This window comes from Clupea harengus, chromosome 1, assembly GCF_900700415.2.
Source record: "Clupea harengus chromosome 1, Ch_v2.0.2, whole genome shotgun sequence".
Classification (NCBI taxonomy): Eukaryota; Metazoa; Chordata; class Actinopteri; order Clupeiformes; family Clupeidae; genus Clupea; species Clupea harengus.
In genome coordinates, this window is record NC_045152.1 from 6,859,583 (window position 1) to 6,875,725 (window position 16,143).

The 16,143-nt window shown below is 47.8% G+C and overlaps 1 protein-coding gene across 2 annotated transcripts in view; it reads right to left on the minus strand.

Annotated features, from left to right (window-relative positions):
* Positions 1 to 3,509: 3,509 nt before the first annotated feature.
* The window catches only part of grin2aa (glutamate receptor, ionotropic, N-methyl D-aspartate 2A, a), a 123,518-nt gene continuing 110,884 nt past the window's right edge, over positions 3,510 to 16,143 (minus strand). For both annotated transcript variants that reach the window (XM_031565986.2, XM_042703859.1), the window contains 4 exons: positions 14,894 to 15,054; positions 10,763 to 10,950; positions 9,130 to 9,368; positions 3,510 to 7,686 (listed from right to left, as the gene is read on the minus strand). In XM_031565986.2, the coding sequence (XP_031421846.1) occupies positions 5,878 to 7,686; positions 9,130 to 9,368; positions 10,763 to 10,950; positions 14,894 to 15,054 (2,397 nt within the window). In that variant the 3' untranslated portion in view covers positions 3,510 to 5,877. The remainder of the gene's footprint in view (positions 7,687 to 9,129; positions 9,369 to 10,762; positions 10,951 to 14,893; positions 15,055 to 16,143) is intronic.

Here is a 16,143-nt window from a genome sequence, read left to right on the forward strand (position 1 = left end):
GTGTCACACTTCAGATTCAATTCTCATCCAACAGATTCAGGGGATGTTACTACCAAGTAAAATGATCCACTAAGTAAGTATATATGTATACATCCGTATACAGTCCAAGGAGAGTGGGCTGAAAGTCAGGGGGTTTGAATGTTTCAGGGTGGGGGAATCAAAAAAGCAAGCTGCCATAGTATTATAATTTTTTTATTTGGATGGGATTTCTTTTCCACTTTTGAGAGTTTTTTTTCCCGGGAGTATCCCTGAGGGACGCAGAGGAGCCTGAGAGAGAAGAGAGGAGTTTCGTCCATAGTGAGAGAGCGCTCACCGTCGCCCCCTGCAGCTCAGTGCGTCTCCCGCGAGATCATGCACCGGGGGGCCGGGAGGGAGGGAGGGAGGAGGGAGGGGTTCAGAGAGCGACCCGGGGCCACGGATGTTGGAAGCGGACCCAGCACTCGGGGGCCAGCTGCCATCTTGGTTTAAATTCCGAGCAGCACTGAGCCGACGGAAGTCTCTCGCTACTTCGACTCACTGCAGTCGCTGTGATTTACACAGAAAGCATAGGGAGAGATTTAACGTAGCCTAGCCTAGACTCGGCTCAGTGACTCTGCTTTGAAAGCTCTGACTCGAGGTGTGTCTCTGTTTGAGTCTACTGGTGCTGTGACTCTCCCCTGATGCAGTAACAGTGCAGAAGCCTCCCTGGAGTCAAAGCAGCACTATTGTTTTGCCCTGGCCTCTTTTGCTTTGGGAAAAAGAGCGTGATGACTAAGTGGAGTGTAAGAGGAGTAATTAGGTCAACACATTCGAGCCCTGGTGACCATGCAATTCCCGCAAACTAATCAGAACTCATTATGAAATTATCGTGATTAGTACTATTTTTTTTTTTCGACTACTGTGTCTTTTTTTTTCTTTCTCTTGCTAAGAAAATGTAATCCTGAGCTATGGGTCATTTCCTTCCTCCAAAAAAAAAAAAGAAAAGTGGATGAGTCATTTCTCCCCATCGTTTAGAGCCTGAAATCACCCACAAACACACAGTGCACTACGAGGAGGAGGAAGGAAGGGGGTATTTCGGTGGGGCTACATCAAAAGGAAGGATCATATTGGGGCATTATCATGTGGAGTGCCCCAGTAATGGCAGGTCTGAGGGGAGAAAATGCCCCATCAGTGATTAGAGGATATTTTTCTGGGGCATGTACTACAATGTGTTTCTCTCAACTGTTATGCTTAATGAAGTCTTGTGCAATAATTCCTATCTCAATCTCTCTTTCTCTCTTTTCCTCTATTTTATCTCTTTCACACACAATCACAATCACACTCTCACACACACACACACACACTCACACACACACACACACACACACACACACACACACACACACACACACACACACACACACACACACACACACACACACAGCATGGTCTCATTTGATTATCCGATAGAGAAAGCAAATATACAGACAAGAGGACAAAAGAGGTTCATTCATATAGGCATATGAGTAAGAACTGAGAAAGTACTAATTTATTTAGTTTGAAAAGCGTAATTTGCTTACGGATTTTTAATAACTCAACTACATTGTCTAGGCTAAGTCATACTTAAAATTTACATAGGTTACTATACTATGGAAAGTAAAAACAAAAAAGTACTCATACTTAAGATTCTTTATTAACTATGGATGGTAGTTGTCTAGATTGAGGATGCTACATAAAAAAAAAAACATTTTCTGAAGCAGCTCTTTCACAGACAGATGCAATCAATACCTGACCTGCACCAACACAACAGAACACCTTTTAACCAGCAGAAATATCTCCCCTTTGATCACTGAAGAGAAAACAAAAAAATAAACAAACCAACAAACAAACAAATAAACAGACATGTAGACCAAATGAACACATCATCACCATGAATAAAGGAGGGCACATTTGGATTTTGAGGACTGTGAGAAGTGAACGGAAATTAAAGCCCAGTAGTTTCGACTGCTTCTCTGACAAGCCGTAGCGCCTGCCAAGCATCCTCACTTTGGTTAATGAGCAGGAGGGGCGGACACATTTTCAAGCGGCATCTGCACTACGTACTCACCAACCAAACCCCCGGGGGGGGGGGGGGGGGGGGGGGGGGGGGGGGGGTGCGCCTCCACTACCCCTTCACTCACCCCCCCACCCCTCACCACCTCATCCCCCCCTTATCAACGCCACTCTATTAGGCATGCTTGATCCAAGCTCACCTTGAATTACAGCGAGGTTATTTACATAGAAAAGAGAAAATCTCCCATCCGTACCTCAATCAAAACACCCACCCACCCACCCCCCTTGCCCAAACCCCCCCGCCCCGTTATTCTAGCTTCAATAAAAAAAAGATTCCAGGGCAGCAATCCCCGATTATCCAACCCGAGTGGAGACTTGTGAAAATCTCATGACATTAGGTGACATTTCAATGACCTTGTGAACAAAGTGTGGTTGCTTTTTTATTCTACTTCTACAGCAAAAAGGAGTGCTATTATACAGACCGTCGTGAAATTCACACAAAAAATATTTTTTTTACTCTTTATAATCATAATTTCATAATGATGTATTTGAATATGAATTTACAAGCAATTTACAGGTGTCTAATATTCAAAATAGTTCCTTAAGTCTTTGAGGATTAAAAAAAAAAAAGCTCTATTCATACAGCAAACGATAAGTTAAGAAGGACCAACTAAAAGAAACAACAGGTCATATCTTTGGAGGGACAGCAGACTCAGAAAAAGGATTTTCATTTTTCTTCTGTTACAAGTTAAATCTGGAATACAGGTGACAGGGAGAGGACAAAAGCATAGCTGGTGATTTAGTTTTTTTTTCTCACCTGCCAGTCGAGGAGGAGCAAGGATATTTCAACCCACTGCGCAAAGAGCCCCCCTACCCCCCCACCCCCACCCTGCAGGATAAAAAACATGTGGTGTACAGCTTTTGTCAAATTTGATCAAACACCGGGGGTGCTGTGGGGTTGGAGGCCAGCTCTTTGCTCCTCCTCTTCCCCCAAACACAGCAGCAGTGGATTCACCCCTCCTTTTGCACACATGTACGCTGGAGTGCACCCCTTACACCCCTGGAGTACACCCCTTACACCCCTGGAGTACGCCCCTTACATCCCTAGAGTACACCCCTGGAGTACGCCCCTTACACCCCTGGAGTACACCCCTTACACCCCTGGAGTACGCCCCTTACATCCCTAGAGTACACCCCTGGAGTACGCCCCTTACACCCCTGGAGTACACCCCTGGAGTACACCCCTTACACCCCTGGAGTGCACCCCTGGAGTACACCCCTTACACCCCTGGAGTGCACCCCTTACACCTCATTGGTGATCGTAACATCATTTAAAAAAAAAAAAACATACAAAGTGTTACATCTGGGTTGCATGCTGTTTGCTTTTCTTTTTTTCTTCATGTCATCAAAAAACATTTTTTTCTGTTAACATTGGGAGGGGAGGGGGGGGGGGGTGTTGTCATGACAAGGTTGTAAAGAAAGTTTTCAATGAATGACTGAAAATAGTCAAAAAAAGGACATTTCATACTTTTTTCTTTTTTTTTTTTACTAGAACTTGATATTTTACATGTGCATATTTCTCACACATTAGCTTTTTCAAGCAGCACTTAAAAAGATAAATATAATGATAATGATGACAATTATTATGATTATGTCAATGAGTGTTCTACAGAAATGATTTCAGAACATTGGGTAAGCTGAAATAAATACTAAGATCAAGTTCGCTTACAAAATCCCATACTGGCAGATGTTTTTCAAAGTGATATGACAACGCCCTGTACAGTCCATGGTGTAGAAACTCTGTCATTTTTTCTTTTCAATTCTTTTTTTTTTCCATGTGCGATAACACCTCTCGGTTCATACAGGGGAAAATGGCACGTCTTCCATTTGTTGGTAGCCTTTTGCTACAAGTATGTGAGTAAGGGCAACAAACAGCAACCTGAACACAGAGGCGACCACACAAACCTCCCACAACATCTTCTCTCCTAATTTTTTTGTTGTTGTTGTTGTTGTGTTTTTTTTACTGTTGTTGTTCCCGCTTGTTTAATTGTGTTTCGTAACCTTTCACTTGAAAAAGATGGCTACGTTTGGAAGACCTTGTAACGAGTAAACAACGGTAACAGAGAGGACAGATAGACTTCACTGTGTGACATGCAACACTCGGCATGCCAGAGTATCCTTTGCTTCACCTCTGCTGTCTGGCCTCGGATAATACAATGTCCACAAAAACCATCCTGAGGTATTTGTTTTTGATATAAAAAGTAGTGGAGCACAATTTTTGGCTGTGTGGTCAAATCAAAGTTACATGGAGAACTTGCTAATTAATTTTCTACAAAGTACTTTACATAATATACAGCAATAAATAAATAGTTCTGCAGAACATCAAGTTTGCCTGGTAATACCCTATGGTTCGTTGCTGTGTACAAGTGTGTATGTGTGTGTGTTTATGTGTTGGTGTTTATGTGTGTATGTGGTAGAGTGTGAGAGTGAGTGTGTGTGCTGGCTGTGCGCTGAGCAAAAAATGTAATTAAATCAAAGTTCTCAATTCTTCAAGCTTACCCAAGGTTGTACATGCATTAGTCTTTACATTTAAATGACTCAATGGAAACATATTGGCAAGACAGCCTGTGTCTCCCCATCGACAACACATAGAAATAAACAGTCTCCAACAACAAAAGTGAAGCATTTGTTCAGTGTCACAGTGTGTGTAGCAACAAAGCAGAAGCACTGAACACAATATCTGTGGAACAAAGTTCGATCACAAGTTTTCATCCAACTTTCGAACACACAACTCCACAGTAGTCAGTACCCTGTTTCTGAGGGAGATTATTCCTAGTCAATCTCCACTGGCATTATGTGAGTGTTTCAATGCCTTCCAGGGTCGCGTCAACTTCCTAAGTACAGGTCAAGTGTTAATTGCACAAGCATCCGCTTTCGATGATCTTCACCTTAATGTAAATATGGGTGAGTGTTCTTTTCCAATACCAGAACAATACATGCAAAATAATCTATTCCTGAAGGTAAATTCAAAATTATGCTTTAGAAAGCAAAGATGGGTAGATAACTAATGGTTATTGTGCTACCAAATAAGCTAAATTCTAAAGTCTAAACGGGGGATCAAAATGCCAGAATCCTCCCAAAAATCTATAGTTATAGAATAAAAGCAACAATGCTATGTTGTCATTGTTGAGTGCCATAGAATGAGTATACCCTTAACTCGACTTCAGCTCCCGTGTCTGTAAACAACTCCTAAAAATATCTCATTTTAGCCCAAGACGTCTCAGACCAGAGGACGGACTGGTTTCAGCTCTCTTTGTGATGAAACCTGCAAACGAGTCCCGACCGGGTTGGCGACGCTCGCGCGACACATGCAGCTTTGCGTTTTTTTTTACTCTACCCAAAACTAACCCCCCCCTGAAGCCCGTCGCCATCCCGTCCCGCGCCGTCACTATGCCTCGGAGTGGACTTTCAGGGCAGTCCATCCTGTCTCGGCTCCACACATCTCTGGAGAATGCGTGGAGCCGAGAGCCAAGTGCTGGTTTCATACACGGCACTGGTTTCTGTAATGGCCTATGCGGCCCTAATCCCCCCATTACACGGGCGAATGACTTACTTATTGTCTGTTTGCAATTAGTCCAACAGACCCACCCCAACCCCACCCAGACTGGGTAACTTTAAAATGCTGAAAACCTTTGGCAAGCACCATGCGGCCAACTCGTTTCATACAAGGATGTGATATCTGTAAAGAGAGAGTACTCGGGTACTTTTTTTGATTTTAGATGGAGGTGGCTATGGCATCCTAAGTGAATATACTGTATATTTATATATATATATGTATATATGTCTTTAAACTACACAAAGAGGCCATTAAACATCTGACTCAAGACTAGGTATTTTCTTATACACTCTTCTATTGCTGAACTGCGCTGAATTGAGGACCCGGGGAGCTGAGTATGCACTAGTCTTGTTGGCTACATAAGGCATTACATGCTCTGAAAAGTACATGTCCTTGGGTATTCGACCATCCCTGGAGCAGTATGAAGTGGTGGACTTAACTGAGGACCTCAGATTGTTTTCGTTTCGCGTTTTGATGGGGGCTAACTGTTTGTAAATGTCAGAGGAGCTGCGGCCGTGGAAGAGGCGCGTGTCGTCTCGTAAAGAGTGCATGAAGGGATTGTCTGAGGTGTGGTCGGGGTACAGCGACTTGCTGCGCTTGCTCTCCTCCAGGTTATGGTTGAAGAGCATGGACCTGCTGCCGAACAGTTTGTCGGCCTTGAAGTTGAACATGTTCGCGTAAGGGCTGTCCTCTAGGAAGCGATCCTTCTCCTTGAGGCTGACACTGCGCGCCGGCCGGTTCAGGTCGATCTCCTTTGGCTTCTCCAGCATGATATTGTCAAAAGAGTGCTGGCGGCTCAGTCGCAGGCGATTCCGCTTTTGGACGTGCGGCCCATCCGTCTGCGGCCAGTAGCTGCCGAACATGTCGTCCTGGTGCATGCTGGCACCGCCGCTGATAGCGTCCTGGAGCATCTGGTCCTCGCTTATGTCATAGAGGTTGCCCATGTGCAAGCAAGCTTCACAGCGGTTGTAGGGGGAGCGAAGCGGGCCGGGGTAGTGGGTGGCGCCGGCAGGGAAGTTTGGAACCTTGGATAGACAGCTGCGGCAGTGAGTCTGTTTGTAGCGGTCGTTGCTCTCGTGAGGGCTGAGGGGCTTGTCCTTGGCGTTGCTGTAGTGCTTGTTGTAGGCGTTGTCGGGGAGCAGGTCGGAGTCTGTGTGATGGAGGGGACTGCTGTTGAGATGAATGATGGGCTGGTCGCATTTGCGGTAATTGTCGTTGTGGTCGGAGTACATCTCGGGGAAATCCAAATCGTCTGTAGCCAAGCCCCTGCTTTCTCTGTAGTGCAGTGGATCTGAGTGCAGGCTCAGCTCCCGGTCAGAGTCTATGGTGTATATTTTCGGGCCGACCTGCTTAGTCTTTAAGTAGGACAGCTCCGCTTCGCTGCAATCCCTAGGGTATTTTGATGTTGTCGATCTTTTTTTTAAGTTGTCCTTGGGTTTTAGGTGCTTGTTATTATCCGGATCCTGGTAGGAGGCGGCCCTGCTGGAGCACTCGGAGATGTCGGAGTGGGCCGCCTCCTCCGGCAGGTACCTCTGGCTCTTCATAGACAGCCGGGGGTCCGGGGCCAAAGTGTCGGGGCCCTGACCCTGTCGCACGGTGTCCACAGACTTCTTCCACAGGGCCCTGGGCTTGGCGTTAGTCTGCGACGCATCTGCGCTCACCGCCACCTCCACCGTGTTGGGGTTGGTCTCGTTTAGGGTGAGCGGGTGTTGGCCCTGGAAGATGTAGTTGTTCAGGTGGTCCTTGTGCCGGTTGGCCAGGTAGGTCTGCAGGTCGCCGGGGTCGCCGTAGATCATGTCCTTTGGGGTGTAGCTGCGGTTGTCGGTGTAGATGAAGTTGCCCTTCTCGGCCATCATGTCCATGATCATGGGGCTCGCGGAGTGCATGTACTCGGCCGCACGCTTGGGCGAGTTGATCCGCGAGGCGCTGAGGTTGGTCATGTTGGTCATCTGCTTGGCCGACTTGACCAGCTTTAGCATGTTGGCCTGGGGACTGAAGTCCAGGTCGGACGACTTCTTGTTCATCTCGATGTGGACGCCGTGGATGCAGCTCCATATGCCCTGTGAAGCAAGACACACAGACACACAGCGGAGTCAGTCATCTCGACGTGCGAAGGGATTTCACACAATCCCCCGCCCCCTCCCGTCCCCTCTCCCCTTCCTCCTGCCTGCGGAGATCTGTTTGTCTTACCAAATGACTCCTCATAGAGGAGCCGGCTGCCACCCCCCGGGTTAGATCGAGGGTGACATTTTGAAAACGTTAGGACTTCAACACGTTTTTCGTTAACGACTTTAGAAATTACGTCGAGCCGTTGCTCTTCCGTTTGAAATGACTGCGGCCTGTTCACAGGCACGGCGGGACACGTCGTCTCATTACTCCGAACCACACTGAGTCCCGCAAGCACTCTCTTTCTCCCCACTCTCTCTCTCTTCTCTTCTAATAAATATGTGATCTTTCTCCCTGTTCCACGGGGCTCCTCTTGAGCTTGTATCACATTATAGCAGGCCTGCTAATAAGAGCCTCCCACGCACTTTCCCCCTCCAACAGCTCTGTGCGCCGCGCATACAGATATCCACAAGGAATCAAAACAAAATACCCCACATACAGCAAGTTGGAGGGATTTTAAAAAGCAGTAGTTCTCTCCACAGACTGTGGCTTTGTCATTAAAACCTCACTGACCATGAATGACAGGGCTTTCTAATTGGGGGATGAGCGATGAATACCAATCGAGATCTCCTCGAGACGGAAAACCCCTGACAGATGCGGCCTCGGGGACGTGAAGAAGCACTCACTGACACTTTTCAATTCAATTATTATTAAAAAGCCCCCACTGAGTCAAGTCCCTAAAAACACAGAGATATGCCAATATGTCTATTCACTGATGTTTTCATTGTTCACATAACAGGACTATACATGTAACACTACCAACAGTCCAATGCAACAGTTCAATTAGACTGGGAGAGTGGAAAACATCTCAACTACCTGCCGAGGTGAGGGTCTAATGACTGTGATGACTGAGTCTCTGTTTAAGTAGGGTTACCAATGTTACTCCCAATGTATGCCTCAACCAAAGGGCCTGGTTTTCAATTAACTTTATACAAACAAACGCAAATAGAATATAATAATAAAATGGAAATAGAAACACAAATAGAATATTTCATATACTCCCACATAAGGGGTTCCTGCCCACACCGTGTGACTTTTCACCGTGCATGTGTACAAATCTATGTGGTTGTGTGCGGACCTCTGTGTATGTTTTTGTACATGTATGTATGTAATGTGTGTATATGTTACATACGTGATATTAGTTATACGCAGGAAAAAAAATTAAATTAAATAAAAGTTAAATTCCTAGTGCTATTGGTTGGGGACTTCCCACAGCGTCCAATCCTCTCACTGTCTCATGCAAGTACTCATACCCAACAGCCTAGCCTATAACACTACAGGGTGCACTACAACCACCATAGCGATACTACATATATAATATGTATTCGTCTCCTTACCCTGCTAATGGAGAAGAGCAGGCCCGGTGTGCCATCGCAGACCCCGGTGAAGCAGTAGCGCAGGCGCCAGTAGAACAGGTGCTCCCACACGAAGGTGATGAGGCTCAGGCCCATGGCTGTGGCCAGCATGTAGAAGACGCCGGCCATGTTGTCCACGTCCAGCTGGCTGCTCATCACCTCGTTCTTCTCGTTGTGGCAGATGCCAGTCAGCCATTGGGCCTCCAGCTCCTCCATCTCGCCTGCGTCGGGGGAGAGAGAGAGAGAGAGGGGGAGAGGGAGAGAGAGAGAGGGAGAGAGGGAGAGAGAGATAGGGAGAGAGAGAGAGAGAGAGGGAGAGAGAGAGAGGGAGAGAGAGTGAGAAGACACATGCCTGTCAATCATGAACCCCCATCAGCGGCGGTAAGAGCCCGCCGAGCTAGCGCCGCGTCGGACTAAAAATACGAACGCTCAGTCACTGTCCAGGCGCTGTGGTCGAAACGTAACACAAAAACAGCAGACACAGTTAAAATGTCTGCAGTGTAAACCATATGGTGTCCACGCTTCTTAAGCTAAGTACAGGTGCTGGGAGAATGGTTTTGTGATTCATCAGGCCATGTGGCCATGTACACTGCTTGATGTTCTCGTTATAAATCCTTGAGTGGGACATTATCTCAAAGTGAAGACAATGGATGAGAGGTCTTAAGGGGGTTTCGCAAGCCTTCTGCACGAGGGATATTAAAAAGGAGAAGATGATGTTTGCTAATAACGTATGCTAATTGAAATACCCATCAAACATACATTGCGCATTGTAATGAGTAGATATTTTTAATTGGCTTTGCTATCAGACCTATATCTCCCTGCGTGTTTAGATTGACCAAAAAAAGCCCAGTCTGGAAATAGAACCAGGGGAATAATCATTCCACTATTCACCGTGACCAAAGCGTCCATGACTCACTCGTGAACCGCCAGAGATAAGAAAAAAGAGAATAGAGAATCTGGAATACATTAATTCCCCCCCCTCCCCATCTCAGAAATACCATCAAAGGCTATATTTACACAATTTTATCAGCACAGCTGGTGCTGTGGGGACTCTGCGAGAGGTCGCACTAGCTGTTTGTGGTACTCCATATTGGTGGAAATGACTGTGCAGTTGTACGAGAGTAGCCTAGAGCCTGGAGAGATCGCTGGTGCTCACGGAGAGAGCCTGTTTTGCCCTACTAGTTATTAGGAGCATTACCGTTGACCTCACGGGCATCAAGCACTTAAGGGAGCAAGGAGGTGGTCACTGTGTGTGGATGCTGAGGTTGTCTGTGTGGGTGTGCGTGTGTACGTGTGTGTGTGTGCCTGCTTTTGTGTGTGTGTGTGTGTGTGTGTGTATATGTGTGTGGGTGTGCCTGCTTGTGTGTGTGTGTGTGTGTGTGTGTGTGTGTGTGTGTGCCTGCTTGTGTGTGGGTGTGTGTGCTAGAGTGTTCAGGCTCACCGTGTGACAGAGAGGTGAGTTTGATTGTGTGTCTGTATATATGCCTGTGTGTGTGTGTGTGCCTGTGTGTGTGCCTGTGTGTGTGTGTGTGCCTGTGTGTGTGTGTGTGTGTGAGTGTGTGTGTGTGTGTGTGTGTGTGTGTGTGTGTGTGTGTGTGTGTGTGTGTGTGCTCACCGTCTCCAATGATGGCTAATATGGCAAGGTCGACCTCGCGTTTCCAGTAGGAGCCTTTCTGCAAGGCTATTCCATAGCCAGTGGTGGCGAAGATGTAGCCGCTGCCGATGGTGACCAGCTTGCAGCCCTCATCTCTCCCAGCCATGTAGTTCAGCACAGCCGCGTCGTAGATGAAGGCATCCAATTTTCTGTTGGTGGTGGAAGAGGACGAGCGCATACACACACACAAACAAAATGCGCGCGCGTGCACACAAACCACACACACACACACGCATCCATGGCCCAAAAGTTGCTTAGTCACCGTCGGCGAAATCTTCACGCCATCTCACATCCCAGTAACACGTTGCAGTCTCTCACCCCATGGTCTAGACGCTGTGTTATGGCTGAACAGCGAAAAAAGCTCCATGGGAGGGAAGATACTCTGTTCCATAATGCATGACATTATGGAACACAGTACTCCTGACACACACACAGGACATCACCACCAGAGAGCAACTGTCTTTGGATGAACCCCTGTCGCTACACCCTAACCTCTAATGGGATTTCTGGGGAAAAGGAGACATAGCTGGGGGACGGGGAGGGGTAGGGGTAGGGGCTGGTATCAGTGAGTATGGATGTTTTCTTTGCTTTCCCTTCTCAACAGTGTGTTCGCCCTGGTCTTGACGCCGTTGCGTCGTTAAGTCGATCCTCCACCCCTGGATGTCTCTGATCTGGCCCTGGCAGCTCCAGAGGGGGAGAGCGTGTGGTATGTGTGTGTGTGTGTGTGTGTGTGTGGGGGTGGGGGGTAGGGGAGGGGTGAGGAGAGAAGGCTTGACCTCTCCGTGAAGGGGAAGAGAGGGATGAGGGCACCTACGGGAGTCTTTCAGGGACACGCACACATTAATAAATGCACATACAGACCAACACTTAAAACCCCAGTCAAACACACACACATACACACACACACACACACACACACACACACACACACAACATGCAAAGACATACAAACTGAAACTCACTATACAGTCAGCCACACACATGTCAACAACGCACAAACGAGCGCACACAATAACACACACACGAACATATGCGATGTGCTGAAATAGACAATGGGTGCTGTCCTGTATTAGAGGCATGGTTCTGATCTACAGGACTGACATTTGGAGAAAAGGTTGAGGTAACGTTACTCCTCACAATTATCACCCTCTCTGCTCTGCTCCCAGTGGGAGTGCCGTCCTGTATGTCAGATTGAGCTCAGTACAGCAAGGCCCTGATCCAATATTTTGGCTCAGTAATTTCATCAAAGGGAGGGGGGAGGGGGGGGCGGGGGGGATTTGGCCTTGTCTCCCAGGCTTCCCCACTCACCCCCCCCCCCCCAACCCTGACAGCCGTTTGAAGGTAGGGAGAGGAGGAACGAGGGGAGCATGTGAATTAAACCTCTCTCGATCGCCTCACGTACCTCCACTGGCCTCCCGCAAGTTAGATCAGCGCAGTCAGTCGTCCTCTCTGCACTCATTCTCTAGGCATACTTCACTTCACTTTACTTCAGTTATGACCAGTTACTCCACAACTTTAAACAATGAAACTAAATGTTACAATTAAAAGTAAAACAAATGTGAAAACCCACATTCACACAAATGTGAGCTGAATGTGTTAAGCGCTATTTCGGCTATTTAACAAACACTTGTCAAGTAGCCCTTAAATTCAACGGCCTGCCAATAACCATCAACCCTAACTGTAACCTGTCTCCATTCTGAAGTCCTGAAGGTGACTAACGCTGAACCCTGTTCCAGAAGTTATACCCCTCACTTCCAATTGAGTGTCACACAAGAATGAAACAAACTATTTAGCCATGGTCCTTGTTTGTCATACGCACTGGGGTCTTTCTGCAAACCTTTTCTTTGTGTTATTAACGATCTGCATCTGACTAAATGATTAGCTGAAAACCTTGAATTAAACTTTCAGCATAAACTCTTTCCATGACTGTGGACAGCACAACAGAGCCGTGACAAGCATTGCTTATGATTGGTTTCTCTCCACTCAATATTGCTGGAGGCCAAGTAATGCTTGCGCTGCACTAGCTTCTGAGTTTTTGAGCTTGTATTACAAATCAGCTTGTGTTTAATCAGGGCTCATTAATATCAATAAGACCGTGGGGACGGCACTGGGTGAACCTGAACTGCTTGGCTGACAGTATTCAGTCATCATCGATTTTTTTTTTATCACCTTCCCTAAAGGATAACACAAGCATCCTCATAGGCCCTGGAAGAATAAATCCCTTAAGCTCAAACGAGGATGTTATTCATCCCGAGCTTAACCCTGAACACCAATAAACCAGAACAACAACGGGAAACATGATTTGCCTTGAATTTGTTTTGCATGATAACATTTAGCATTTAGCTCTGTTAGCGTGCTACCGCTGTGTAGCCTATGATATTGTTCTTGCTGTACACACACACACACACACACACACACACACACACACACACACACACGCCGCTGCACTGTGACACTGAGTACGTCCTTGTCATGTCACCACTTTTAATTGATGACACAAGGGGGCATACGACTCTAGTTGGCATAATGGGGGGGGCTTGAGCAGATGAAAGGGAAAAAGGTGATGGTATCTCAGAGGTGAAGCGCTCAGACAGCTAGTTCTCATTAGCCCCTCGTCGCTGTCTCATACAAGCAAATGAGGCGCCCTGTGTAGGCCTATCGCTCTGAATTCAAAATGGTCCCCCTTCCTCTCAGGAAGACTACGGGCGCCCTGTGTAGGCCTATCGCTCTGAATTCAAAATGGTCCCCCTTCCTCTCAGGAAGACTACGGGCGCCCTGTGTAGGCCTATCGCCCAGTGGCTAGAAATAAAAATGGTCCCCCTTCCTTTCAGAAAGACTATGGGCGAGCTGTTGGGCGGGAGTGATGAAGAATTAGGACCAGCTTTTTATTGTTAAGAATGGCAAAACTCCAAAAACAATATTTTTTTCTCCGCCCTTTTTTGGGGGGGAGAATTGCCTCCTTTATGTACCAGGCTGGACTTAAAATCTATTCTGGCAGTAGCTGTGAGATATTTGATTTGTTTCCCTTCCCCTCTGCCCCTTAGACCACAGCACCCTGCTAACATGGTGGATATTTCCTCCTCCCCCTCCTCCACATCTCCCTAAAGAGGGCTCTGTCTGCCCTTGTGCTCTTTCACTCTCCCTCTCTCTCTCTCTCTCTCCCTCTCTCTCTCTCTCTTTCTCCCTCCCTCCCTCCCTCTCTCTCTCTCTTTCTCCCTCTCTCTCTCTCTCCCTCGTCCTCTCTCTCTCTCTCCCTCTCCCTCTCTCTCCCTCTCTCTCCCTCTCTCTCTCTCTTTCTCCCTCCCTCCCTCTCTCTCTCTCTTTCTCCCTCTCTCTCTCTCCCTCTCTCTCTCTCTCTTTCTCCCTCTCTCTCTCTCCCTCTCCCTCTCTCTCTCTCTCTTTCTCCCTCCCTCTCTCTCTCCCTCTCTCTCTCTCTCCCTCCCTCTCTCTCTCTCTCTCTCTCTCTCCCTCCCTCTCTCTTTCCCCCTCTCTCTCGGGGCCCAATGAGAAACGTGCAGGCCTATACATCTCCTGATTCCTATTTCCATTCCCATTATGGAGATCCCTGTTCAAAATAGCCCCGTTACGCCCAGTTAGCATGGTCATTCATTCACACACACACACACACACACACACACACACACACACACACACACACACACACACACACACACTCACACTCACACACTCACACTCACACACTCACACATGGTCATTCATTCAGGGTGTCTAGACGCAAAGACATGGGCAGACACACACATTAACACACACACACACACACACACGTGCAGGTACAGACGATCTTATGTATACGCACACACACACACACATCAGCATTTACACACACACACACACACACACACACACACACACACACGTGCAGGTACAGACGATCTTATGTATACGCACACACACACACATCAACATTTACACACACACACACACACACACACACACACACACACACACACACACACACACACACTAAAGAGGACCCTAGTCTACACCTAAGGTTTAGTCAGTGTGCAGTTGATCCCCAGTTGCCCCAGAATGACAGAGAAACACTGAGCACCCTGAAGAATGAGATCCTACCCAGTCTTAAGGCTGACCAGTGCATCCAGCACCCCGCCCTGGTGGTACTTCGTCATGTACTGGTGCATGTCCGGATAGTTCTTCCTGATGTTCCTCTCAGTGCTCCCGTTGGGAACCGTCCCGAAACGGAATGGGGGCGAATAGGAGTACGGACTCTGGAACTATGATGGGGATTTGGGGGATTTGGGAGGGGGGTGGCGGAGAAAGAAAGGCATGAGAAAGGTTAAAGGTCATGTTCGAACACATTAGGCATACACAAGAGGAAGCACTGTAGATGGATTGACCCATTTCAGTCCGACTCACAGCCACTGCAACACTCCTGATCTTTTGGACACAACATAGCTCTCATCAACACATCAACACGGCTGATGTGGCACTCTCTCTGTGTGCACCAGCATGCTTTTTTTTTTTAAATGAGGGCAGCTGCTGTTCTGATCCCCTCCACCCTTGCAATGACCCGAGCTGCTTGAGGTAAACACAACCTCCCTTCCGGTTCTGAGTTCCCCTTTTGCAAAAGAGTTTTTCCAGCGCAGAACAAACAGCCAACGCAGGTCACAGATGTTTCCGACTCGGCTGCGGGGCGAGTGCACATACTTCAGCTGCAGCAGCTATCAATTATCTGGATCCTTTTGCATATTTAAGGCTGCCCCGTCCTCTGCTTGGGCTTGTTTGTTGTTTTTGTTCTTTCTCTGTTTATTTGTTTATTTGAGTTCGTTTGATTGCCGGGGCTAGCGCAGCAGCGGCGGCGGCGGCCACAGCACGTGTGAGTGAGCAAGTGGCATCCCCCTGTGAGCCCCGGCTCGGCCGCATGCGTCACGCGTGGAGAGAACCGTCCGCCCCGGGCCCAGGCATCAGTCTGCGCATGACTGGAGATGGCCGCGGACCTCTGCTTAATAACGCTGACCTTGGACTCTCTGCTCATTATGCACTCTGGGCTGCGTTATGTAAACGGCCCCAGCTTTAGCCCCCTTTCGGCCCAAGACAAGAGACTTGGCAACTACCCTCAATGCCCCCACCCCACCCCGCTCCACTCTCCTTCTCCTTCTCCCCCTCCCACTCCCCACCCCCAAAATCCTCATTCCCTGAGTCAGTCTCGAGCTCCAAACATTCAACTCGCAGACCTCCCCAGCCAGCCAAACGTGCTCTTATGTAACACCGTCGAACACGAGTGGGATACCCGCACGAGAGAGAGACGGAGACTCCCTCATCCTCTGCTAGCCACCAGTTTTAGCATGAATACGACAATCCCC